This window comes from Gopherus evgoodei, chromosome 2 (assembly GCF_007399415.2).
Source record: "Gopherus evgoodei ecotype Sinaloan lineage chromosome 2, rGopEvg1_v1.p, whole genome shotgun sequence".
Classification (NCBI taxonomy): Eukaryota; Metazoa; Chordata; order Testudines; family Testudinidae; genus Gopherus; species Gopherus evgoodei.
Genome location: NC_044323.1, coordinates 209,713,716 through 209,739,454, shown reverse-complemented (window position 1 = coordinate 209,739,454; position 25,739 = coordinate 209,713,716). Strand labels below are relative to the sequence as shown.

The 25,739-nt window shown below is 44.2% G+C and overlaps 1 protein-coding gene across 4 annotated transcripts in view; it reads right to left on the bottom strand.

Annotated features, from left to right (window-relative positions):
* DLGAP1 (DLG associated protein 1) overlaps positions 1–25,739 on the bottom strand; it is a 679,455-nt gene that overhangs the window by 147,735 nt on the left and 505,981 nt on the right. For all 4 annotated transcript variants that reach the window (XM_030552824.1, XM_030552825.1, XM_030552827.1 and 1 more), the window contains 2 exons: positions 17,851–18,028; positions 14,186–14,426 (listed from right to left, as the gene is read on the bottom strand). In XM_030552824.1, the coding sequence (XP_030408684.1) occupies positions 14,186–14,426; positions 17,851–18,028 (419 nt within the window). The remainder of the gene's footprint in view (positions 1–14,185; positions 14,427–17,850; positions 18,029–25,739) is intronic.

The window sequence follows — 25,739 nt, the reverse complement described above, 5'->3', positions numbered from 1 at the left end:
GGGATGGAAGCTGGAGGCATGGAGGTAGGCAAAGCGGTCGGTAGGTTTTCGGTATAGGGTGGTGGTGATGTGACCATCACTTATTTGCACCGTGGTGTCTAGGAAGTGGACCTCCCTCGTAGATTGGTCCAGGCTGAGGTTGATGGTGGGGTGGAAGTTGTTGAAATCATGGTGGAATTTTTCCAGAGACTCCTTTCCATGGGTCCAGATGATGAAGATGTCATCAATGTAGAGTAGGCAGAGAAGGGGCGTGAGTGGACGAGAGCTGAGGAAGCGTTGTTCCAGGTCGGCCATAAAAATATTGGCATATTGTGGGGCCATGCGGTTGCCCATAGTTGTGCCACTGATCTGGAGGTATATATTGTCATCAAATTTGAAATAGTTGTGTGTGAGGATAAAGGCACAGCTCAGCAACCAGTTGTGCTGTAGCATCATCAGGGATACTGTTCCTGACAGCTTGTATTCCATCTGTGTGTGTGGGATGTTCGTGTAGAGAGCCTCTACATCCATGGTGGCTAGGATGGTGTTTTCTGGAAGGTCACCAATGCGTTGTAGTTTCCTCAGGAAATCAGTGGTGTCACAGAGATATCTGGGAGTGCTGGTGGCATAGGGTCTGAGTAGAGTCCACATATCCAGACAGTCCTTCAGTGAGAGTGCCAATGCCCGAGATGATGGGGCGTCCAGGATTTCTGGGTTTGTGGATCTTGGGTAGTAGATAGAATAACCCTGGTCGGGGCTCTAAGGGTATGTTGATTTGTTCCGGTTTTAGTGTAGGGAGTGTCCTGAATAGATGTTGCAGTTTCTTAGTGTATTCCTCAGTGGGATCTGAGGGAAATGGCCTGTAGAATATGGTGTTGGAGAGTTGACTGGCAGCCTCCTTTTGGTAGTCAGACCTGTTCATGATGACAACAGCACTTCCTTTATCAGCCTCTTTGATGATAATGTCTGGGTGGTTTCTGAGGCTGTGGATGGCATTGCGTTCTGCACCTACAAAATCTCCACCAAGCATTCTCAAAACTACAATACCTGCACGAGGAAATAAGGAAACAGATCAACAGAGCCAGACGTGTACCCAGAAGCCTCCTACTGCAAGACAAACCCAAGAAAGAAACCAACAGGACTCCACTGGCCATCACATACAGTCCTCAGCTAAAACCTCTCCAACGCATCATCAGGGACCTACAACCCATCCTGGACAATGATCCCACACTTTCACAGGTCTTGGGTGGCAGGCCAGTCCTCGGCCACAGGCAACCTGCCAACCTGAAACATATTCTCACCAGTAACTGCACACCGCACCATAGTAATTCTAGCTCAGGAATCAATCCATGCAACAAACCTCGATGCCAACTCCGCCCACATATCTACACCAGCGACACCATCACAGGACCTAACCAGATCAGCCACACCATCACCGGTTCATTCACCTGCAAGTCCACCAATGTAATATACGCCATCATATGCCAGCAATGCCCCTCTGCTATGTACATCAGCCAAACTGGACAGTCGCTACGGAAAAGGATAAACGGACACAAATCAGATATTAGGAATGGCAATATACAAAAACCTGTAGGAGAACACTTCAACCTCCCTGGCCACACTATAGCAGACCTTAAGGTGGCCATCCTGCAGCAAAAAAACTTCAGGACCAGACTTCAAAGAGAAACTGCTGAGCTTCAGTTAATCTGCAAATTTGACACCATCAGCTCAGGATTAAACAAAGACTGTGAATGGCTTGCCAATTACAGAATAAGTTTCTCCTCCCTTGGTTTTCACACCTCAAGTGCTAGAACAGGGCCTCATCCTCCCTGATTGAACTACCTCATTATCTCTAGCTTGCCTGCATATATATACCTGCCCCTGGAAATTTCCACTACATGCATCTGACAAAGTGGGTATTCACCCACAAAAGCTCATGCTCCAAAACATCTGTTAGTCTATAAGGTGCCACAGGATTCTTTGCTGCTTTTACAGATCCAGACTAACACGGCTATCCCTCTGATACTTAAAACTTTTCAGAATTTCCAGCAAATCAAAAAGGTGACAAAATTTTTGTTTTGAGTCAGACAAAATATTTTGTTTCTTGGCATTTATATTTTTTTAAAAAATAATATAGGCAAAGGAAATGAAGGGCTAGATTGACAGAGGAGGTGGTGGAGGTGCCCCCTCATACTCCATAAGCCAGTGCTAAGGGCACTTCACTTGGGATGTAGAAGACCTAGGTACAAATCCCCACTCTGTAGCAGGTGAGAGACCCAAGTCTCTCCCATCCCAGGTGAGTGCCCCAACCATCGGCTATTAGGCTATTGCTGCTGCTGCCACCTCCTCCTCTGATTTTGTGAATGGCTCCTAAGTCTGCTCATGAATTTAGAGCATTTTTTTTGTCCCAAACTGTTCTACAAATTCATGTAAAATTTGCAATTAGTATTGGTCAAACTGGCATTTTTCACTGAATAAACTATTTGTTCAAAACATTTCTTCCAGCTCTGCACAGCTGTGAAAGCGTGTGCTGGAGTTAACAGGGAGTAAGTAAGATAAAAAAATTGAGCACCCATTCCTCCCTGTAGGATCAGGCATAACTGAGAACTACATTTTTGGAGCAAGCTATTTTTGTGTGATGCAGCACATTTCTGTATTATAAAATGAGTCCAACCTTTCTTGGTCATCTGATAACTCAAAAATAGCTTATTTTTACACCATCAAACCAGTTGCTCCTTGAGGAGGACATGTTCCCTGGAATACTATCAACAATACTTGGTTAGAATATTAAAAGCTAGAACTGTATAAACTCCTACTCCTTTATAGACACTTGAGCTTTCATTATGTGAGCTCAGCATCTCCTAAAATTGTCATCCAGCAGTCCCACCCATGCTTACAGGACATACTGCTAGTCTTTGCACTGAAGACTCCTCCTAACTTTCACAGATCCTCCACAAGGAAAGTATATAGTTCAGGGGTAGGCAACCTATGGCACGCGTGCTGAAGGTGGCACACGAGCTGATTTTCAGCGGCACTCACACTGCCCAGGTCCTGGTCACCAATCCGGGGGGCTCTGCATTTTAATTTAATTTTAAATGAGGCTTCTTAAACATTTTAAAAACCTTATTTACCTTACATACAAAAATAGTTTAGTTATATATTATAGACTTATAGGAAGAGACCTTCTAAAAACGTTAAAATGTATGACTGGCACACAAAGCCTTAAATTAGAGTGAATAAATGAAGACTCAGCACATCACTTCTGAAAGGCTGCCGACCCTGATATAGTCCCAATCCAGTACTGGAAAAATGGAGGGGAGACTATAGGGAGTCTGGTAGCCTGTACCCGAAGGCTGGAAGGCATGAGAGTTGTGAGGACAAGCAGAGTTACAGAAGGGGTTTCAGGTCTTGTCTAGAGTGAGAAATTACATTGTATTAGAACAGGTGTTAATTAATATGATGTAAAACACTCAGTGTAGACAAAGACAGTCCTTTTTAACATTGTCTCCATGACCAAACGACACGATAAACACAAGTGTTTGTTTATAATGAATTCACCGTATTAACACATGTTCTAACATGATACAGTTCTCCCGTGTAAATAAGGCCTCAGTGAAACGTGGAGCAAAGCTAAGAAGCATAGTGGTAAGGCTGACAGTGGAAGCTTAATAGCTAACTTCTTGCCCTTAACACTATGATTAACTTGCCTTTTCCATGGAGAATAAAATGAGTTGTGCATTAACATTTTAAAGGAAACACAACTCTTTGTGTATCGAGAATGGTGATAACGCTGCACCCTTCTTATAACAACATCCCAAGGAAACAAGATGTTGAGCATTGCAAAAAGATTGTACTATTGGGTTTAATCCACTTCTCATTGAAGTAAATAGTAAGACATCCATTGACTTTAAATGGTGTTAGGTCGATCCACAGTGAAAATAACGTGAAGGAGAGTTTAACAAAGTTGAGTACCAAGGTGCAGTAGCCTTACTGAAGAGAGTGTGTTAACACAGAACACCCATACAGAAAGTGAAGCGCAATGCAGTATTTACACATTTTATTCTTAGAACCATTTTTTACAGTGTTAAACTTTAGACATTTTTGACTTACAGGTAAAACGCCAAGTAAGAATTCATAGAGCTGAGTGAGGGAACACCTCTTTAAAAGTGCAATATCAGTATGAGCGGTGTAAATTATTTTTCATACACTACACTGGGTCCAGGGAGTGAGATTTTCTAAAGGCATTTTGAGACAGAGATTATTTTTAGAATGCCTGGGCTGCCTCAGTTTTATGCACAGCTTGTTAATTTCTGACCTGCTGAAAGCATTTCTAAAATAACTTAGTATTAATGATACTGTTTCTGACATAGTTCATTTTATCTGGCTGTTTACAGAGTAAACCACTTACAGATAACACACTATGCTAACTGAATTGAAGGAAGCCAAGAAGAAAGCTACAACTTTTAAAACCAAAAAGTCCTAACTTACTTTAAGGAAAGTGCATCATAATCATCATCTATTTTGTTATAATATTGCAAGAACTTTGACTTTTTTCTAAAATTTTCCAACTTAAGTTTTATTTTAACTGAACAGGCAGCTTATTGGAGAATCATTACGACAAAAAGAATGCGATTATTAAGTCAGGTTTCACTATTCCCTTGGCCGTACTGATGAAAAGCTTCAGGACAAAAATTGGAAGTCTTTTGCAACAGAACAAACAGAAGATTTCTCCTTCTATAGGGATCTGCACAATTATTTATTTGTCTTGCTCCTTTGATAGTGTAGTTCTTATATCAGCTTGTTGCATTTCGTCTCAATTTAGGCCCTGAGCATGCAAAACACTATGCATATATTTAACTTTAGTCATGTGATTAGTGCTGTTGAGGTCAGTGAGAATATTCACGAGTAAAGTTAATAACATGCATAAGTGTTTGCAAAACTGAGGTCTCAGATTGTCAAACTGTTAGCTCACAGACCGTCTCTCACAGTGTCTTTGCTCAGCACTCAACACAATGGGATCTCAGTCTCACTGGGGAACTGGGTGTCACTGTAATAAATAACCATATTGGGCAAATTTTGGTCCATGTGAACTCACACACTCCTGTTCTGATGAAAAAAGCCTATATCACCCCAAATTTGATTCCTGAGTCTGCACAAAATGGGTCTGGCACCTCTGATCACACAATGATGCATATAAATTTCACATAAGCATGTTGTGACTGTAAGAGCACCCCAATGCCAGAAGGCAAGGGGCTCCCTGGTATCTAGCGGTGAGTTTCAGCTAGCCTGACCAGCTCAGCGCGCCCCAGCTCACTGTTGTTATAATCTGTATCTAAAAGGTGTCATGTAAGGTGTCATATGAGAACTAGTAGCATGCTGGTCATTATTATTATGTGGTGTGTGTATGGGTGATATATGAAAAATTCTAAATATATGCTGGAAATATGCTCTTAAAATATGTTTGCAGGTAGGGATTAACTCACCCCACCTTAAATGAAGGAATGTGGTCCTGCCTGCTTGAATGTGTCTCCAATGTAAATTGAGCAAAGAGAAACAAAAGAAGTACATATACATAAAAAGTAAACAAGGCCATCAAACCAGCCAGTGGGGGAGATGGCCGCTTAACTACCATGGTGACAGGAGGAGACTGCAAAAATTAACGTGGCATTAGCTCTGTGATGGACACGGCAAGTGGAGCCCCCAGGAGGGCTTCCTGACTTTGAAAACAAAGATAAACTTTGAGGATATAAGCAGAATGAGAAAGCCATTTGAGCATCTTTCACTGGATGGGACAAAGAAAGCAAGCATTTTGGGCTCTGTGTTGGATCTGGGCTAAGAACTGCCCAGCTATGCTGGAAGAACAACTGTGGTGAGAAAACTACTTTGAACAAAAGATGCAAGTTTATTAAGTAGCATATTTTCACTTTGTTTGTAACAATTTCTAAATTCCTTCTACTTGGTAACACTTAAATGTCTGTTTTTTGGTAATAAACAATCCTGTTTTATTCCACAACCCTCTCAGTGTTTCAAACTCAAGAGCAACATTCTCAGCCAACTGGCAGGCTTGTACTGTGTACTGTCTACACAGCAGCAAACTTGCTAAGGTTTTCTGCGTGCTACTGAGCATTGCAGAGGAGCTGGTTTGGGGTAGACTTGTGACTGGAAGGACTGTCGGTGTCACTCTGCTAGAAGTAACCAGGATGGTGGAAGCCAGGATGAGGTCACTGGGCTGTAAAAGCAGGCTACTGGTGTCAGGGCTCTGAGCCAGAGCTGTCCAGCACTTAAGCACCCAGGGTTCTGAGGCAGGGGGTGACACAACCCCTTACTTGTATGCATCTCTGATAAAACCACCTTCTCTGAATAAATCCATGCTTTTTTATTTCATTTAATCCTGTCAAACCCATAACAACTCTAACAATCAGGTATTCTATAGCTAGCTTCATCAAAATGAAAGACACTTTCAACAATTCTTACACATAGAGCATGTAGCTGAATAATACAGTTTTCCCCCAAGATAATTTGGCAAAAGATATTATAGACAAAAAGCTCTTCTAAGCATGGATGGCTAACCAAGGAAATAAAGAACTCGCTAAGAGCAGGCTGACCTCAAGAAGCTAAAGAGGGAAAGGATAAGTGACATATGTAAAAAGAAAAAAGAATCTTACATGACAGTCATAAGAGATTGCGAAAAGAATCACAAACAGTACTGTATTTATCTGGTATATGGATATACTGGCTGATGTAGAAACAAACTCTGAGTTGGGAACAAGGGAAATGGGATTAAAAGTTAAAAAGACAGTTAAATAAACTAATACCTTAAATTAGCGATCAGATGGATGGAATACTACATGATGAAATAGAAAACTTAGCTTACTGAAGTCTGGCAAAATTTTTGTGAATTCTTAGAAGATAGTTAAACCGCAGTTGAAACAGGCTTTCCACATAAAACCGTACTTTATCCTTGCTTTTAAAAGTAGCCTTTTTAAATGAAAAAAATCAAGAACATGATCTTACTACTTGATATAGAGATGGAGACATGCACAGAGTATGAAGAAGACATTTAGGAAGCAAAAGCCACATTATTATTGTAGCTTGACTGGAAAGCTAATAATCAACCAACCAACCAACCAAAACATTCGTCTTAGATTTTGCTTTATTAATCCCTGTTTTATATCGTGTAGCTATGAAGAGAGCACACAAGGAGCACTTTGCCAGGCTAACAAAGCTAGAAATTACTTTAAAGTAAGGATCCCAAATATGCTTTTAAATTTATATTTAATAAAATGATATTGAATATCACATAAACATTGTGACAGATGCGAAGCTGCTATGCATTAATATAAGATTGCTGACATATAATAGAGTGAGATATAATAGTGTGTAATAGTATGAATATTGTAAATGTCCTAGTTAGTGAAGTAAAGGTACTGTATAACTATGGTGGGTTAGTAGAATTTTCTGAATGAATGTATCGATCTAAGTTAGTGAGGGACTGCGGGAAGAGCAAACAGGAAAGCCACACAATAATAGAGATAGTTAGGAAATGGTTTTTCTGTCCTGTGAGGGTTTTTGAGATTTCAAAAATTTCTGTTTAAAACAAAAAACAAACAAAAACAACCACCAACCAACCAAAAAAAAAACCTCCAAAAACCCACCACCCAAGTTGTTGGTCCCTTTGTAATCTGGTGGCTACACAGTACATCAGCTGTCGCACAGATTCAACTGGGATACAAGGCTTTCTTGTTTTGGAAAGGGAACTTAATTATGACTTTAAATTTTAAAAATTATTTTACTCAGTACTTGCTCATTTAGATTCTTTGGCTAAATAGGCTGCTTTTATTTCCTCCTTTGGATATCCGGCCAAGACAGGTGGGGTGTTTTAAGTACATATATCTAAGGTAGTGGTTCCCAAACTTGTTCGTCACTTGTTCAGGGAAAGCCCTTGGAGGGCCAGGCCGAGTTGTGTACCTGCTGTGTCCGCACGTTCGGCCGATCGCAGCTCCCAGTGGCCACGGTTTGCTGCTCCAGGCTCACCAAAACCAAATCTAAAATGGCATCTCCTCTTATTGGTTCTTCAACTATTTGGTGCAGGAATCCATCAGCTATCGCATCCAGGAAAATCTGAGCCCTATTATTATTACTAGCACTTGTCCTCCAGTCTATATCTGGGAATTTAAAGTCTCCCATGATCTCACAATTCCCATTAGTGTTTTCTCCATTAAAAACATTAAAGAGGTCTCTATCCATATCCAAATCAGATCCCGGTGGTCTGTAGCACACGCCAAGCACTATCTCAGGGGAGGCTCTAGTAGCTTTCTTTCCCAATGTGATTTTTGCCCAGACAGATTTTGTCTTATCCATTCCATCTCTTATTTCTTTACAGTCTACCTCATCATTGATATACAATGCTACTCCACCATCTTTGCCTTGATTTCTGTCTTTCCTAAATAGCACATAGCCTTCAACTCCAGTCATGACTACTATTCCACCATGTTTCTGTTATCCCTATAATATCGGGTTTCACTTCTTGCACCAGTAGCTCTAGTTCCTCCATTTTGTTACTTATCCTCCTCGCATTAGTGTACAAACATCTTAATTTTTGCCATTTGGCTTCACTGACATTCTTTACCCCATTAGGCACAGACATTCTACCACCAGTATCACCTATTAGACTGGTATCTACACTACCCTTCCTCCTTATGTCCATTCTCATACCCATGGCTGTATCCTTTCTTACTTCATTTTCTTCCCTCTCAATATTAAATTCTGGCGTGGAGATTACCTGGACATCTCCCAACCATCTCCCCCAAATTCCTAGTTTAAGGCTCTCTTAATCAGTTGTGCCAACCTCCATCCTAGAAGTCTATTTTTCAGATCACTTATGGATAAATTGAACAGCACAGGTTCCAGTACAGATCCTTGGGGGAATCTCGCTGTTCACCTCTCTCCATTGTGAAAACTGACCATTTATTACTAGTCTTTGTGTCCTACCTTTCAACCAGTTACTGATCCAGGAGAGGACCTTCCTTCTTATTCCATGGCTACATAGCTTTCTTAAGAGCCTTTGGTCAGGGAACTTGTCAAAGGCTTTCTGAAAATCAGTGTACACTATATCAACTTGGTCACTCTTATCCACATGCTTATGGACTCCCTCAAAGAATTCTAATGGATTGGTGAGGCATGATTTCTCTTTACAAAACTTGTGTTGACTCTTCCCCCAACAAATTATGTTTACCTAAATGTCTGATAATTATGTTTCTTACTATAGTTTCAATCAATTTCCCCAGCACTAAGGTAAGACTCACCATCCTGTAACTGCCAGGATTCCCTCTGGAGAACTTCTTAAAATCCGTATTTCATTAGCTACCTTCTAGTCATCTGGTAAGGAGGCTGATTTCACTGATAGGTTACATACTAAAGTTAGTAGTTCTGAAAATTCATTTTTGAGTTCCTTCAGCACTCTTGAGTGAATATCATCTGGTCCTGGTGACTCATTACTGTTTAACTTATCAATATGTTCCAAAACCTCCTCTACTGACACTTCAGTTTGAGACAGTACTTCAGATTTGTCATCCAAAAAATAGCTCTGATGTGGGTATCTCCCTAACATCCTCTGCAGTGAAGACTCATGCAAAGAATTTGGTCAGTTTCTTTGCAATGGCCTTGTCTTCCTTGAGTGCTATGTCATCTAGTGGCCCCTCGGCCTAGTAGGCAGGTTTCCTGCTTCTGATGTACTTAAAAAATACCATTAGTTTTTACCTCTTTAGCAAGTTACTTCTCAAATACTTTCTTGGCTTGCTTTATGATACTTTTACAATGTATTTGCCAGAGGTTTTGCTCATTCCTGTTTTCCTCATTAGCTACCTACTACTGACAGTGAAAGTGTGAATTGATAGAGGCCAGTATTTCTGGAGTAGGTGGAACATGTTTCTAATCATGGACTATTAAGTGCATGTAGATTTTATTATAACTGTGTCTGATGTCTGCAGCAAATATATCTGTTACACTTCCTACAGGGAGATATACTCGCGACTCCTTTCCCCTCCTTCTGTAACTGTCTAACAGACCTACTATCTGTTGTTATGGAGTAGAAGTTACTACCACCCATCATGCAAGATGGTGGTAAAAAATGGTTAAATTCCTTTATAGAACCAGAGAGCTGAAACAATAGGGGTCTCCACCCCAACCCCAGCCACATCACTACCCAAGACAAAGATATATGCAAGGCACAAGTGGGCAGAAGGGTTTTGGTGTTTATAATTTTGTGAAGGACTGTGCGTCTGTGAAAGAAAGCAAAAAGGTACAGAGAAGTTTAGAGAGAAAGCAGCAAGAAAACACCTGACACAGCTTGAATAAAAACTAGGAATGTGGCCCTGAGAAAAGCCTAGAGAAAGAGCACTTTTTGAGCCAAGTGCTGGCTGAAAGGGTTTGGAGCTGTGAGCAAGAAAACCTCTCTCCTGTTGTTCAATTCCTCCTGTGTTCACAGAAACAGGACTTGTTTATTTACAAAGAATGTACACAAGATTGCATCAAAATTACCTCACTCCATCATCAATTTCTCCTCCTAACTGGAAGAACCTGCAACCCCGCTGAATTTCTGGCTAACTAGATGGGTCAAAAAGGATCTTCTTTTTTCTACACTACACGAATAGGAACTACCTAGGCTGACTATTGCATTACAGCCTATCTGTGAATTAGCCTGAGGCAAGGGCAAAAGAGAGTACATGGATGCCCTAGGATGAAATTAAACTACCAGTTGAGGTTCTGAACCCCATAAGAGGTATGGTTAAAGTGGTAATAAAGGACAAATGTGACCCTGAAGAGCCTGGAAAGACAAAATAACCCAGTGATTCCTATAATACAGGAGAAAGAATGGAAACCTGCAGCAGTCTTTTAAATCCTTCTGCCATGTCCAGTAAAGGGCTGCAGGTGCTTCCCTCTCTGGACTTTACAGAAGCACCTGGAAAAGGAGTAGAAAATGACTAAAGATCTGTTTCTTTATAGTTTTAGGGCCATATTCTCCAACCCACATTCTCTCCTCAGTCCTCTGGGATCATCTGCAAACATCTTTCATTCTCTTATTCTTACCTTACCCCACTCACATTTTTTCTAAACCACTAAAACTTCTGTTTGAATACAAAAAGAATGGATCTTCTTCTTATGTGGGTTGATTATTAGTATTATTTTAAAACAAGAAACATTTTAACATGACTTTTCTCATTCTTAAGAAAAAAAATCAATTTATTGAAAAGATATCTCACACTCCCAGGCATCCATTACAGGCTAATAATGGCGCCTACATACTGCAAGCTCTCTGCCTTCAGCTGCATGTTTCCCAACACATTGGAAATGAACTATTACTGTATGATGAAACAACACATATTTTATGTAAATCCCTCAGCTGCGATTGGGTGCAAACTACATGGCTGAATCATCTACACAGAAAAATGACCTTTCACATTCATAACACTGTAGTTTGGAAGTTGTTTCTTACTAGCCATTTGTTTAGAAGAGAACTGTACTATCACAGTTGTGTTGGGATTCTGTGGTTCCCAGTGAGTCTGATGCTGGGTAGAATCAAGAGACTTCGATGCGATGCGATATGATTCAATGCAATGCGATTCAATTCAAATCAACAAGGTTTTATTCAATATGTGCACAAGGAAAGCCCCTGCTACAAAGAATCAGGCACAGACCCTCCAGCAAAGAGCCCCTCCCTTTGCTATTTTATAGCACATGGCACTTACATAAGTTACATAACATGAACCTCTAACAAATCAGAGTTAACCTTTCCATATATGGATCTGTTTATCACATGCTCATAGTTCTCCAGTCCACATGCTGAGCTCAACCCCTCCCTCTGGCCTTCTCTAGAATGTTCCTAGGCTGGTGAGCCACAACATGCTTCCCTATACATAAGCACCCTGCAAACCACATTTTATCCAAAATGAGCACAAGCATACCCTTCAGTTGTTAAAGATGTTTTGAAGTTTATGATGCATTGCCAACATACGTCCAATAATGCTTGCACTTCATATTGTAAATGGTATAAATTAGGCGGCACATTTTTGATAAAAGGACCAAAAAAGTCTTTTGATGATGAAAACCAGTTGAAAAAGTGGCCTTGTGGAGGGAAAGGGGTCAGAGACAAGGAACTCAAGCAACTGCAAGAGTGAGATAACACACACAAAAGGGAAAAAATTAGGGAAGACTGTAGAATTAACAGAACATGGGAAAAATGGTAGGTGGAATATGAAATGGCTTCTAGCAACTTGAATGTAAAATGAAATGATGCTTGTGTGAGGCAGTAGAATGGATACAGAGGAATAAGTCAAAAGCAGTGGGCTCTTTTCAATATTCATCTGGAGAAAACAGCTTGAGAGTCCTTGTTTCTGGCTTTCCTGAATAGGGCTTTGAAAATACAGATTTTGCTTTTGTTCCCTGATCTGTTTTTTTCCCCTTGAGTATGAATTCTGGTGATACTGGTTAGTGGACATCATGGTTATCTTTGCATGTCAAACAGGAAGAGTTTTTTTTTGTTTTTTTTAAAGCAACTATAAATAATTTAAAATATTTGAAAAAATTGTCAACCTCATATCTTCTGGTTTCTGTTACAAAGCCAGAACCTCATTAGGATGATGGGCAAGAGAGTGAGACGGACACGCCCCTCCCCCACTTCTTGCTATCCTGTTTAAGCAAAGTGGCTGAAGGAGTAATTCATTATCACCCCTCGTCCCCTCCAAATTTTAAAAATGTGCTCACATCACCACAAAGAGGAGGACTTTGTGCAGGTTTTATTGTCCAAGAGGATCCTCTCAACTTATCTGCAAGCAAAGGGCCAAATCCTCAGCTTGTATAACTCAGCATAGTTCCACTGAGTGCATTGATTTACACCAGCTGAGGGCTGTTGGGATGGTGTGGAATTATTGTGATTGATATGAGTGAATGTGATGAATATGAGTTTGGTATGGCATGATACGTTTGAATTTGCTCGAGGATTCTGGGAGCAGGGTTCTCTTAGCATTAGACACTTGGTATGGAAATTTACTAAGAGTGATCGGAGGCTATATCTGTGTGTTTTTTTCAACATGGAACTTCGGAACATATCAGCTTGAGGCCTGCTCACCAAGTAAAGAAAACGCAAAAAACATACGATCGGTGAGCTTGGCACAGGCTGACCAGGGTCAAAATGACCCTTTTGGATAGCACCGCACTAAGAGCTTGAGTGAATGATTTATGAGAGGGTAAAAAGCAATTGATCTTTGGTCTCTGTTTTGCAGTCCCTTTTAAAATATTAATTAGGGAAAACTAGTAATGAAATGTCCACAGGGCATATTTCGAGGACATGAGACTCCTTTGAGAGCACAGGGTATAAATATTAAGAATATCATATGTACAGTTCTTAGTTCCCCAATTAACATCTGAAGAGTTCTGTGATGCTGTAAGACAGAGTGTCCTAGGGCAGCCAACACCCTGCTATGAGGGATTTGGGGAGAACTTTTGAACCATAGGGCCTCGAGGTAACCAAGACCCAGCTTTGGGGGACATTTGGCAGAGCAAGTATTTGAGAGAAAAAAAAGAAGAGAAGAGAACAGAAGTCTCCATCTAGGACTGGTAGCTCTACCTGCTTTGTTTGCCAGTCAGGATACTGTATAAGGCCAATACAGTTACAGAAGGTTTATGCTTGGGGAATTGAGGTTTATTAGGGAGACGCATTATATAATCTTTTATTGCCTGTGTAATTCTTTCTCCAATACACTGCTGTGCATTGAGCAAACTGAATCTAAATTTTCACTGATACCAGTAACAATCTGCCCAGTTGTGGGCCAATAAAGGTCAATTTCAACAAGGGCCAGAGTGTGTTGCTCCTGCACAGCCTAGCTGTAGCTGCATTCCTGGGAACGGGAAGAGTAGCAGATGTGACATCTTTGTTCTCTCCACCCCTGTGTTTTTGGGTCAGTGGATCTGCATGTCTCTCCTTACACTATTGGGTCTCCTGCTCCCAGGAAAAGCATAGTTCTATGGTATGTGGGGATATGCAGGTTTCCTACAGTCTGGTCCATATATGCAGAAGAAACATAGCATCTCCAGTGCATTTCATGCCTAGCAAGGATTTGGAGCAATTATTTTACCATTAGTGTAATATATATTGTGTAAACTGGTGCTTTTATTTTGTCCCCTTCTGAATTCCCTCTTTGTTACTCACCAGTACTGCTCTGGATGGTCCTCACTGTGGTGGCCGTGCGTGGGGGAGATGAGGACCTCAGCGACACGCATTCATCATCTTGGGAACAGCCCTTCTCAATTGCTCTCACATAGCTGTGGCTCCTCATGCGGAAGCAGCCTGGCATTGGCAGATCCAGGGCCTCTACGGCCTGGGACTCTAGTTCGCTGAACACTGACTCGCAGACTGATTCAAACTGACCATTTACTTCCATCTCACTCACCTGCAGGCCAAGAATAGGTAGTTTCCTGTAATCATATCCCATTAGAGCAATCTATCCTGTAATAACATTTACAAAGATAGAACAATACTTAAAATTTCCATTAAAAGTTCCCTTTGAACAGCAAGTGATTTACACTTTAAATCTTATTTTAAATGCAGTAACAATTCTCCAAGAAAAATATACTATGTGCATACTCAGAGTCAAGAAAATACAGAGCTATGGACACTGAGGGCTCAGTCCCGATCTCATGTAACTAACCCAACTTGGGCCAACAGCAGGGATTAAATCTGCGCCTCTCCAACTTGAATGAAAAGGACTAACTCCCTTGGCTGGCAGCTATAATAGGCTATTTAACCCTTATTTTGTGAACCAGCTGCCAGAGAATAACAAAGAGCCAGGCTCTCCTAGCCTGAGTTACACACAGAACCACATGGCCTTGCAAACTTTGGAGCCATTTGCCTATGTTTATATGGCAATGGGCACCCACATTTCTAAACTCAGGATTGAGCCTTGAGATTGGCATTAAAATTATAATAATCACCATAGGAAAAATGCACATCTGAAACAATAATGTATACCATGATTTCATTATTTCTCAGACATTCTAAAGGCACAGAGACCAAGGGAAGATGTGAATGGATTAGGATGGTCTAGGAAGATATGAAAGATGCTATACTGGGATGAATTTTAAGAAAAAATAGGTTGAGTATCAGGCCATATTTCTGAACAGCGAAATCTATTAGACTGTGGAATAACTTCCTATGGGAAACAGTAGAAAGAGATTGATTGCTTTAAAAAACACTGGACAAAGCACTGGATATTATGTTGTAAAGAACAATACTACATTGGCAGGGGATAAACTAGATTATCAGACAGGTGCCTCCCAGAGCTCACTTCTAGGATTTCTTTTAAGCTTCCTATTTTTACTGGCAAGGAAGCCTACACTCTTTGGAGCATGGACAGCTTCAATCATCTCACAAATCAATCCGTCTAAATTGGAGTCAAATAGTTTTATCCCATGCTTACAATTTCAATTTGCCGTTTTCTGCCAGCTTCCTTCATAACTCTGTTTCTACAGCACCTGCTTATATTTTGTGCTAGCGCTATCAACTCCTACAGTGTATAGTAAGCAGATGATGCCTCTGAATGTCCAAATTCAGCAATCCCTGCCTGAGCAGTGCAGACTTAATCTTGGATCGAAGTCACTCCTCTAGCCCATTTATCCTGCATAAAAGTCCATGAGTGAAATCCTGGCCCCACTGAAGTCAGTGGCAAAAACTCAGTGACATCAATGGGGCTAGGATTTCTTAAGTCCAACCAGCGATACTTTTAGATTGCCTTGATATTTATATTATATGAACACAGAGACAGCATTATTTTTATTCCATGACTACTTTAAAATGAAAATTGATCTAAGTCCAAAAAGGAAATCTGTACTGAAAATGTACTATCCAGTTAAATTGGCCTTTACCTTTGCTGGTATAAATTGGAGGTTCAAAATTGTAACAGCAGTGACGGTCATCTACAACATGAGTTATTACCAGTGATTTAGAGTATTGTCCCAGGGTCAGGCCAAATGGCTACAGGAGAGTGATCGAAGACAGATATATTAGCCCCAGGTCAAGCAGGTCTCTTTTCCCTGGGTAAGGTAACAGAGGTAGTTCCAGAACAATCAGGATCTTATTGGAACAAATTAAGGAAGACAGGCTAATTAGGACACCGGGAGCCAACTGAGAAGCTGCTAGAATCAATTAAGACAGGCAGGCTAATCAGGGCACCTGGTTTAAAAAGGACCTCACTTCAGTCAGTGAGGGGAGCGTGTGAGGAGTTGGGAGCAAGAGGCATGCAAGAAGCTGACAGTGAGTAGGCGTACTGCTGGAGGACTGAGGAGTACAAGTGTTATCAGACATCAGAAGGAAGGTCCTGTGGTGAGGATAAAGAAGGTGTTGGGAGCAGGCCATGAGGGAGGTAAGCCCAGGGAGCTGTAGTACTCATGCAACTGTTACAGGAGACACTAAAGACAGCTGCAATCCACAGGGCCCTGGGCTGAAACCCGAAGTAGAGGGTGGGCCTGGGTTCCCCCCATCCTCCCAACTCCCTATTTGATATAAGAGGAGTTGATCTGGACTGTGGGTCCCACCAGAGGGAAAAGTCTCTGGCCTGCCCCCCGACCCATCAGGTGGGCCAGCAGAAACTGCAGGGATTGTTCCCCTCCTTTTCCTAATGCTGGCCAGTGATGAGGTTAGCCGAATGAACAGCAGGTTTGTGCCACTAACAAAAGGAGCCAAACTGAGGACTGCTGTGAACCTCTGAGGTGAGCAAATCTGCCAGAAAGTGCAGAACCCACCAAGGCAGAGGAGGAACTTTGTCACAGCACACAACACCAAATGAAATGCAGTGCCTTATACTAGTTGGCAAAAAATACATAACATGCCAGAATACCCTTGCAGAATAATATATCTGACTATGATATTTTAATGTGTATATTCATTCAAGTTTTCCCAAAGAAAATTACCTTCTATCTTAGCACCATTTTAGGGGCCAACTCTGAAGTACTGAGCATCCTTCGCTCCCACTGTTTTTAAGCAAAGTTGAGGGTACTCAATACATCCCTGACCTGCGTCCTATTTTGCATGCATGGCAGCTAGACAGATGTGACAGCATGATGACTCCATATGCATATTTTATATAAGGGCAGGCTATCCCACTCTGTCAACACTAACAATTTAAAATGACCCAAAGTGCACAATATTCATCTGACAGACTGTAGCTGGCACAAAAGAGGATGTTATGATTTTTCAGGAAAATAATGCACATCTTCATAATTAATGTGTGAACCAAACACATATGTACTATGTACATCATAAAGTCAAAGCTCTAGCAGAATTTAAAAAAATGTGTAAAAGGAGCTAATTAATCCAATATTTTGAAATGGTTTATGTCAAAACAATAGTGGAATAGAAAATACCAGTAACCTTTATTCTTTTTCCCCTCAAACATTTTATGGTCCCCACTCCTTAAAGGAAGACTCATTCTCAATAGGACTCCAAGTCCTACATTTTTAGAAGTGACTTGTTATTTTGTATGCTAAACCTGAAACTTCTTAGAAGGAGTGCTGAGCACCTGTCCACTAAAAATCAGGTCCCTTTAAGACATTTCATGTTGTGCAACCAAAATCACCAAACAATTTTCAAAATTTAGACTATGACATTTTCAAATCTTATTCCTTCACAAAAATGTACACGAAAAACATCCCCATAAGTCCTTTTAAAATTCAAATGCTTTTGAAAATATGTAATTTGTTGCATGTCTGACTTCATTGCACAAACAAAAAGGGTTTCTGGTTCTACATATTGCACATACAGCTGCATTGGCTGGGGCCTGATTTTGATCTTGTTCTTAGATGTGCATGCTTGCCACCCACCTGACTAATCGTGCTCATGGCTCTCATGTAGCTCTCATTCCGGGAACGGAATTTAGGAGAAGTTAACAGACTTGCAGGGTCCAGACTGTCCAAACTTCTATTGATTGAGACTTCACTCACTGCCCTCAAGTAACTGTGGCTCCGGATTTGAAGTTTCGGAGAGTGTTCGCTGGATATCCTTGAAGAAAAGAGTGGGAAAGAGACATTTCATCAAATGCAAATAGCTTAACTGTGACTGGGAATGACAGTAAATTGTCCTGCAGGAAAGTAAAACTCAAACCAGAAATTATGTTACCCTAGGGCATATATGAATTCAGTATAGTACAGCAAATTGGCCAGTTCCAGTTCGTTTATAAGTAAAAATTTGATAAGTGCTTGTATACACATGCTAGAAGTCTAACTACTAAGATGAGTGAACTTGAGTGCCTGGTATTAAATGAGAATATTGATATAACAGGCATCAGAAACTTGGTGGAATGATGATAGTCAATGGGACACAGTAAAGACAATCGAGGTGCTAAAGAAGCATTCAAAGAAGATAAAGCCATTGAGGAGAAGGTAAATGAATTAGTGGCATCAGTCTTCACTGCAGAAGATGTGAGGGAGGTTCCCACACCTGAGCCATTATTTTTAGGTGAGAAATCTGAGGAACTGTCCCAGATTGAGGTGTCATTAGAGGACGGTTTGGAACAAACTGATAAACTGATATTCACCTAACAGTTCTGAAGGAACTCAAATGCAAAACTACTAACTCTGGTATGTAACCTATCATTTAAATCAGCTTCTGCACCAGATGAGCGGAGAATAGCTAATGTGATGCCAATTTTTTAAAAAGCCTCCTTATCCCAGCTATTACAGATGAGTAAGCCTAACTACTATATCAGGCAAATTGGTTGAAACTACCGTAAAGAAGAGAATTATCAGACACATACATGAACATGATTTGTTGGGGGCAGAGTGAACACAGCTTTTGTAAAGGGAATTCATGCCTCACCAATCTATTAGAATTCTTTGAGGCTGTGAACAAGCCTGTGGACAATGGTGATTAGTGCAGCAGTTCTCAAACTTTAGTAACCTGAGGACCCCATTTTGATTTAAAAATTTGCCATGGACCCCCAAACTCCTTGCTCAGCCCCAGGTCCTGCCTCCACTCCACCCCTTCCCCCAAGACCCCACCTCAAATCTTCTTATCCCTGCTCCATTCCTGCTCCTCCTGTTCCCCGCCTCCTCCAAGTGCCCCTGTCCCCCCTCCTCTCTGCACCTCCTGCACTCCAGGGAACGGGTTCCCCAGTGTTCAGGGGGTGCTGTGAGGGAGGGGGACGAGTTAATCAGCAGACCTCCTGGAGTTCCCTTGTGGACCCCAGTTTGAGAAACGCTGATCTAGTGGACATAGTGTACTTGGGCTTTCAGGAAGCATTTGACAAGGTCCCTCCCCAAAGGCTCGTAAGCAAAGTAGGAAGTTATGGGATAATTCAAAATGATCTGGACAAATTGGAGAAATGGTCTGAGGTAAACCAGATGAAGTTCAATAAAGACAAATGCAAAGTGCTCCACTTAGGAAGGAACAATCAGTTTCACACATACAGAATGGGAAGAGACTGTCTAGGAAAGAGTAAGGCAGAAAGAGATCTAGGGGTCATAGTGGACCACAAGCTAGATATGAGTCAACAGTGTGATACTGTTGCAAAAAAAGCAAATGTGATTCTGGGATGCATTAACAGGTGTGTTGTGCGCAAGACAGGAGAAGTCATTCTTCCGCTCTACTCTGCGCTGGTTAGGCCTCAACTGGAGTATTGTGTCCAGTTCTGGGCACTGCATTTCAAGAAAGATGTGGAGAAATTGGAGAGGGTCCCCAGAAGAGCAACAAGAATGATTAAAAGTCTTGAGAACATGACCTATGAAGGAAGGCTGAAAGAATTGGGTTTATTTAGTTTGGAAAAGAGAAGACTGAGAGGGGACATGATAGCAGTTTTCAGGGATCTAAAAGGGTGTCATCAGGAGGAGGGAGAAAACTTGTTCACCTTAGCCTCTAATGATAGAACAAGAAGCAATGGGCTTAAACTGCAGCAAGGGAGATTTAGTTTGGACATTAGGAAAAAGTTCCTAACTGTCAGGGTAGTTAAACACTGGAATAAATTGCCTAGGGAGGTTGTGGAATCTCCATCTCTGGAGATATTTAAGAGTAGGTTAGATAAATGTCGATCAGGGATGGTCTAGACAGTATTTGGTCCTGCCATGAGGGCAGGAGACTGGACTCGATGACCTCTCGAGGTCCCTTCCAGTCCTAGAGTCTATGAATCTATGAATCTATAAGAGGGAAAGTCCTCTCGTGGATCAGTAACTGTTTAGAAGGACAGAAAACAAAAGGACAGGAATAAACGGTCAGTTTTCAGAATGGAGAGAGGGAAATAGTGGTGTCCTCCATGGGTCTGTTCAACCAGCGCTGTTCAACATATTCATAAATAATCTGGAAAAAGGGGTAAACAGTGAAATGGCAAAATTTGCAGACGATACAAAATCACTCAGGATAGTTAAGTCCAAAGCAGACTGTGAAGAATTACAAAGGGATCTCAGAAAACTAGGTGACTGGGCAACAAAATGACAGATGAAATTCAGTGTTGATAAATGCAAAGTAATGTACATTGGAAAACAGAATCCCAACTATACATATAAAATAATGGTGTCTAAATTAGCAGTTACCAATCAAGAAAGAGATCTGGGAGTCATTGTGGATAGTTCTCTGAAAACATCAGCTCAACATGCAGCAGAAGTCAAAAAAGCTAATGGAATGTTATGAACCATTAGGAAACAGATAGATAATAGGATAGAAAATATCATATTGCCTCTATATAAATCCATGGTACTCCCTCATCCTGAATACTGTGTGCAGATGTGGTCACCCCATCTCAAAAAAGATACATTGGAATTGACACTGATTAAGGGTATGGAACAGCTTCTGTATGAGGAGAGATTAAAAAGAATGGGACTTTTCAGCTTGGAAAAGAGACAACTAAGAGAGCATATGATAGAGGTCTATAATATCTTGACCTGTATGGAGAAAGTGAATAGGGAAATCTTATTCCCCCCTCCACAGAACACAAGAATTACGGGTCACCCAATGAAATAAATAGGGAGCAGGTTTAAAACAAACAAAAGGAAGTACTTCTTCACACAATGGATAGTCAACCAGTGGAACTTGTTGCCAGGGCATGTTGTGAAGACCAAAACTATAACTAGGTTTAAAAAAAAAAAAGAAAAGACGGTTACTCACCTTTGTAACTGTTGTTCTTCGAGATGTGTTGCTCACATCCATTCCAGTTAGGTGTGCGCGCCGCGCGTGCACGTTCGTCGGAAACTTTTTACCCTAGCAACTCCAGTGGGCCGGCAGGTCGCCCCCTGGAGTGGCGCCGCCATGGCGCCCAATATATATCCCTGCCGGCCCGCCCGCTCCTCAGTTCCTTCTTGCCGGCTACTCCGACAGTGGGGAAGGAGGGCGGGTGTGGAATGGATGTGAGCAACACATCTCGAAGAACAACAGTTACAAAGGTGAGTAACCGTCTTTTCTTCTTCGAGTGATTGCTCACATCCATTCCAGTTAGGTGACTCCCAAGCCATACCTAGGCGGTGGGGTCGGAGTGAGAAGTCGCGGCATGGAGCACTGCAGTTCCGAAGGCCGCATCCTCTCTCGACTGCTGTACCAGGGCGTAGTGGGAAGCAAAGGTGTGGACCGATGACCAGGTCGCTGCCCGACAGATTTCCTGGATGGGCACACGGGCAAGGAAAGCCAGCGACGACGCCTGCGCCCTGGTAGAATGCGCAGTCACACGGCCCGTAGGGACATGGGCCAAGTCATAACAGGTCCTGATACAGGACGTAACCCACGAGGATAACCTCTGGGAGGAGATAGGAAGCCCTTTCATACGGTCCGCTACCGCCACGAAAAGCTGGGGGGATTTGCGGAAGGGTTTGGTCCTCTCTATGTAGAACGCGAGAGCTCTACGGACATCCAGCGAGTGGAGCTGCTGCTCCCTGCCTGAGGAGTGAGGTTTTGGGAAAAAAACCGGGAGGAAAATCTCTTGGCTGACGTGGAAGGCTGAGACCACCTTGGGTAGAAAGGCAGGGTGCGGTCTAAGCTGCACCTTGTCTTTGTGGAAGACCGTGTATGGGGGGTCTACCACAAGGGCTCGGAGTTCCGACACCCGTCTAGCTGAGGTGATAGCTACTAGAAAGGCAGCCTTCCAAGAGAGGTAAAGCAGGGAGCAAGTAGCTAACGGCTCAAAGGGGGGCCCCATGAGCCGGGACAACACCAGGTTAAGATCCCAGGTTGGAGCAGGGGGACGGACGTTAGGGAATAACCGTTCCAGCCCTTTAAGGAATCTCGACACCGTCGGGTGAGAAAAAACGGAGCGACCGTCCGCACCCGGGTGAAAGGTGGAGATAGCTGCTAGATGGACTCGCAACGACGATAAGGCCAGACCTTGCTCTTTGAGGGACCAAACATAGTCTAAGATTTCGGTTACCGAAACTTCCATAGGGCGGAGATTTCTCTCTACGCACCAACAGGAGAAGCGTTTCCATTTCGCCGAATACGTGGCTCTTGTGGACGGTTTCCTGCTGCTCAAGAGCACCTCTCTCACGGGCGTGGAGCAGCGCAGCTCGGAACCAGTTAGCCACGCAGGAGCCACGCCGCTAGGTGCAGCGACTGCAGGTCTGGGTGACAGAGAGACCCGTGGTCCTGGGTAATCAGGTCCGGATGAAGGGGCAGGGGAACTGGGTCGGCTACGGCCAAGTCCAGCAGCATGGTGTACCAGTGCTGTCTGGGCCATGCCGGGGCCACCATGATCACACGAGCCCTGTCTCTGCGCACCTTCAGGAGGACCTTGTGAACCAGAGGGAACGGAGGAAACGCATAGTACAGGTGGGTCGACCACTGGATGAGGAAGGCATCCGCTATCAACCCCGGCTCCCTGCCCTGAAAGGAGCAGAATGCTTGGCACTTCCTGTTCCCCTTGGACGCAAAGAGGTCCACCCGGGGATAACCCCACCTCCGGAAAATGGAGAGAGCGACGTCCGGGCGAAAGGACCACTCGTGTGACAGGAAGGATCTGCTCAATCGATCCGCCAGCGTGTTCCGTACTCCGGGAAGGAAGGAAGCCCTGAGGTGAATGGAGTGGGCTACGCAAAAGTCCCAGAGTCGTATCGCCTCGAGGCACAGGGAGGAGGACCTGGTGCCGCCCTGCTTGTTGATATAATACATGGTCGTCGTGTTGTCCGTGAACACGGCTACACAACGACCCTGAAGCTGATGACAAAACGTTTGGCAAGCAAGGCGGACCACTCTCAACTCCCTCATGTTGATGTGTAGCCCCACCTCCTCCTGAGACCACAGGCCCTGCGTCCGCAGGGTCCCTAGGTGGGCCCCCCAGCCTAGATCTGAGGCATCCGTTGTCAGGGATACCGAGGGCTGAGACGGGTGAAAGGGAAGACCCGCACACAATACGGACTGGTCCAACCACCAGCCGAGGGAATCTAAGACCTTCTGGGGGATTGTGAGTAACATGTCTAACGGTTGCCTTGCCGGCCTGTAATGACTGATAAGCCACAGCTGGAGAGGCCTCATGCGGAGCCGAGCGTAGTCGGTCACAAAGGTGCACGCCGCCATGTGGCCTAACAGGGTTAGACATGTCCTCACTGACGTCAACGGGGCTGACCGCAAGCGTTGAACGATCGCCGCCATGGTCTGGAACCGCTGCAGAGGCAGCGAGGCCCTGCCCACAGTGGCGTCCAGGACGGCCCCGATAAATTCCACCTTCTGAGTGGGCCTCAGGGTGGACTTGTCTGTGTTTATCAACAGGCCCAGACTCGCAAACATGCCGGTGATCACGCGGACATGGCTGGTCACCTGCTGTTCCGACGTGCCCCGAATCAACCAATCGTCCAGATAAGGGAACACGTGGACACGGTTGCGCCGAAGATGCGCCACGACAACTGCCATGCATTTTGTAAACACCCTCGGGGCCGTGGACAGGCCGAACGGGAGGACTGCAAATTGATAATGAAGAGCCCCCACAACGAAGCGGAGAAAGCGTCTGTGGCGCGGCCAAATGGCAATGTGGAAATACGCGTCCTGCATGTCGAGGGCGGCGTACCAGTCTCCCGGATCCAGGGATGGAATAATGGTCCCCAGGGATACCATGCGGAACTTCAACTTCACGAGGTATTTGTTGAGCTCTCGCAGGTCGAGGATAGGCCTGAGGCCCCCCTTGGCCTTGGGGATCAGAAAGTAGCGGGAATAAAACCCCTTGCCTTTCTCGTTTTCCGGAACCGCCTCTATAGCTCCTTTGCTGAGGAGCGTCTGCACCTCCTGCCGAAGGAATTGCTCGTGAGAGGGGTCCCTGAAGAGGGACGAGGAAGGAGGGCGGGAAGGAGGAAACGAAACAAACTGCAGGCGGTATCCCGTCTGCACCACGCTTAAGACCCAGCGGTCCGATGTTATTTGGGACCACGCCGGGAGGAAAAACGAAAGGCGGTTGGAAAACGGGGGGGAAGGATCCATAGGGGAAACTGTTACTGCGCCCTCGAGCGCACCTTCAAAATGAAGGCTTAGGACCAGGCGGGGGTTTTGAGGAGCCTTGGTTCTGCCCCCCTTGGTTCCCCGACTGCCTGCGCCTCCCGTTCCTGCCGCGGCGCCTGTAAAGGTCCTGCCGCTGGCGGAACTGGGAAAACGGCCTGCGTTGTTGTTGTTGTTGTTGTTGCGGCCGGAAGGGTCTACGCTGCGTCACGGGAGTGTGCATCCCGAGGGACCGCATAACGACTCGGTTATCTTTCAGACTCTTGAGTCTGGGGTCTGTTTTGTCAGAAAATAGGCCCTGGCCTTCGAAAGGAAGGTCCTGTATAGTATGCTGGAGCTCCGGCGGAAGGCCGGAAACCTGCAGCCAGGAGATGCGACGCATCGTAACACCTGACGCAAGGGTACGGGCAGCCGAGTCCGCAGCATCCAAGGAGGCTTGCAAGGCCGTGCGTGCGACCTTCTTGCCTTCGTCCAAGATGGCCGTAAACTCTTGGCGAGCATCCTGTGGCAGCAGCTCCTTAAATTTGTCCACTGCCACCCAGGAATCAAAGGCATATCTGCTCAGCAGGGCCTGCTGGTTGGAGACCCTGAGCTGCAGCGCCCCAGCCGAATACACCTTACGGCCAAGGAGGTCCATCCGCCTGGCCTCTCTTGATTTGGGGGCCGGAGCCTCCTGGCCATGACGCTCCCTATCGTTCACCGATTGAACCACCAGTGAACACGGGGTCGGGTGTACATGGAGATATTCGTATCCCCTGGAAGGGGCCATGTACTTCCTCTTGACGCCTTTTGCTGTCGGAGGGATGGAGGCCGGAGACTGCCAGATGGTGTTGGCGTTGGCCTGGATGGTTCGTATAAAGGGCAGGGCGACCCTGGTGGGAGCATCAGAGGAGATGATGGTTACAATTGGATCCTCTATCTCCGAGACCTCCTCCGCCTGCAGACTCAGATTTTGAGCCAATCGCCTGAGGAGGTCTTGGTGCGCCCTGAGATCCAGCGGGGGGGGACTGTTGGAGGAGGTACCCGCCACCGCCTCATCCGGGGAGGAGGATGATGAGACCCCCGGCACGAGAGTGTCTAACTGAGGGTCTTCCTCAGCCCTCGCCTCTGCCTCCGGAGCCACAGCGGAGTCCTGCTGCTTGGACCCTTCCTCCCCTTCCGGGGAGGGAGGGAGGCGAGACAACGAGGCTTCCGGGGCCCTACGTTCCGCAGTCGCCGGCCTAGGAGGGAGCTGCTGGGGGCCCTGGGCCTGATGGTACGCCCAGGGTGTCCAGAATCCCCACTGTTGTGGGCCTTGGTCCTGCAGCGGCGGATCACC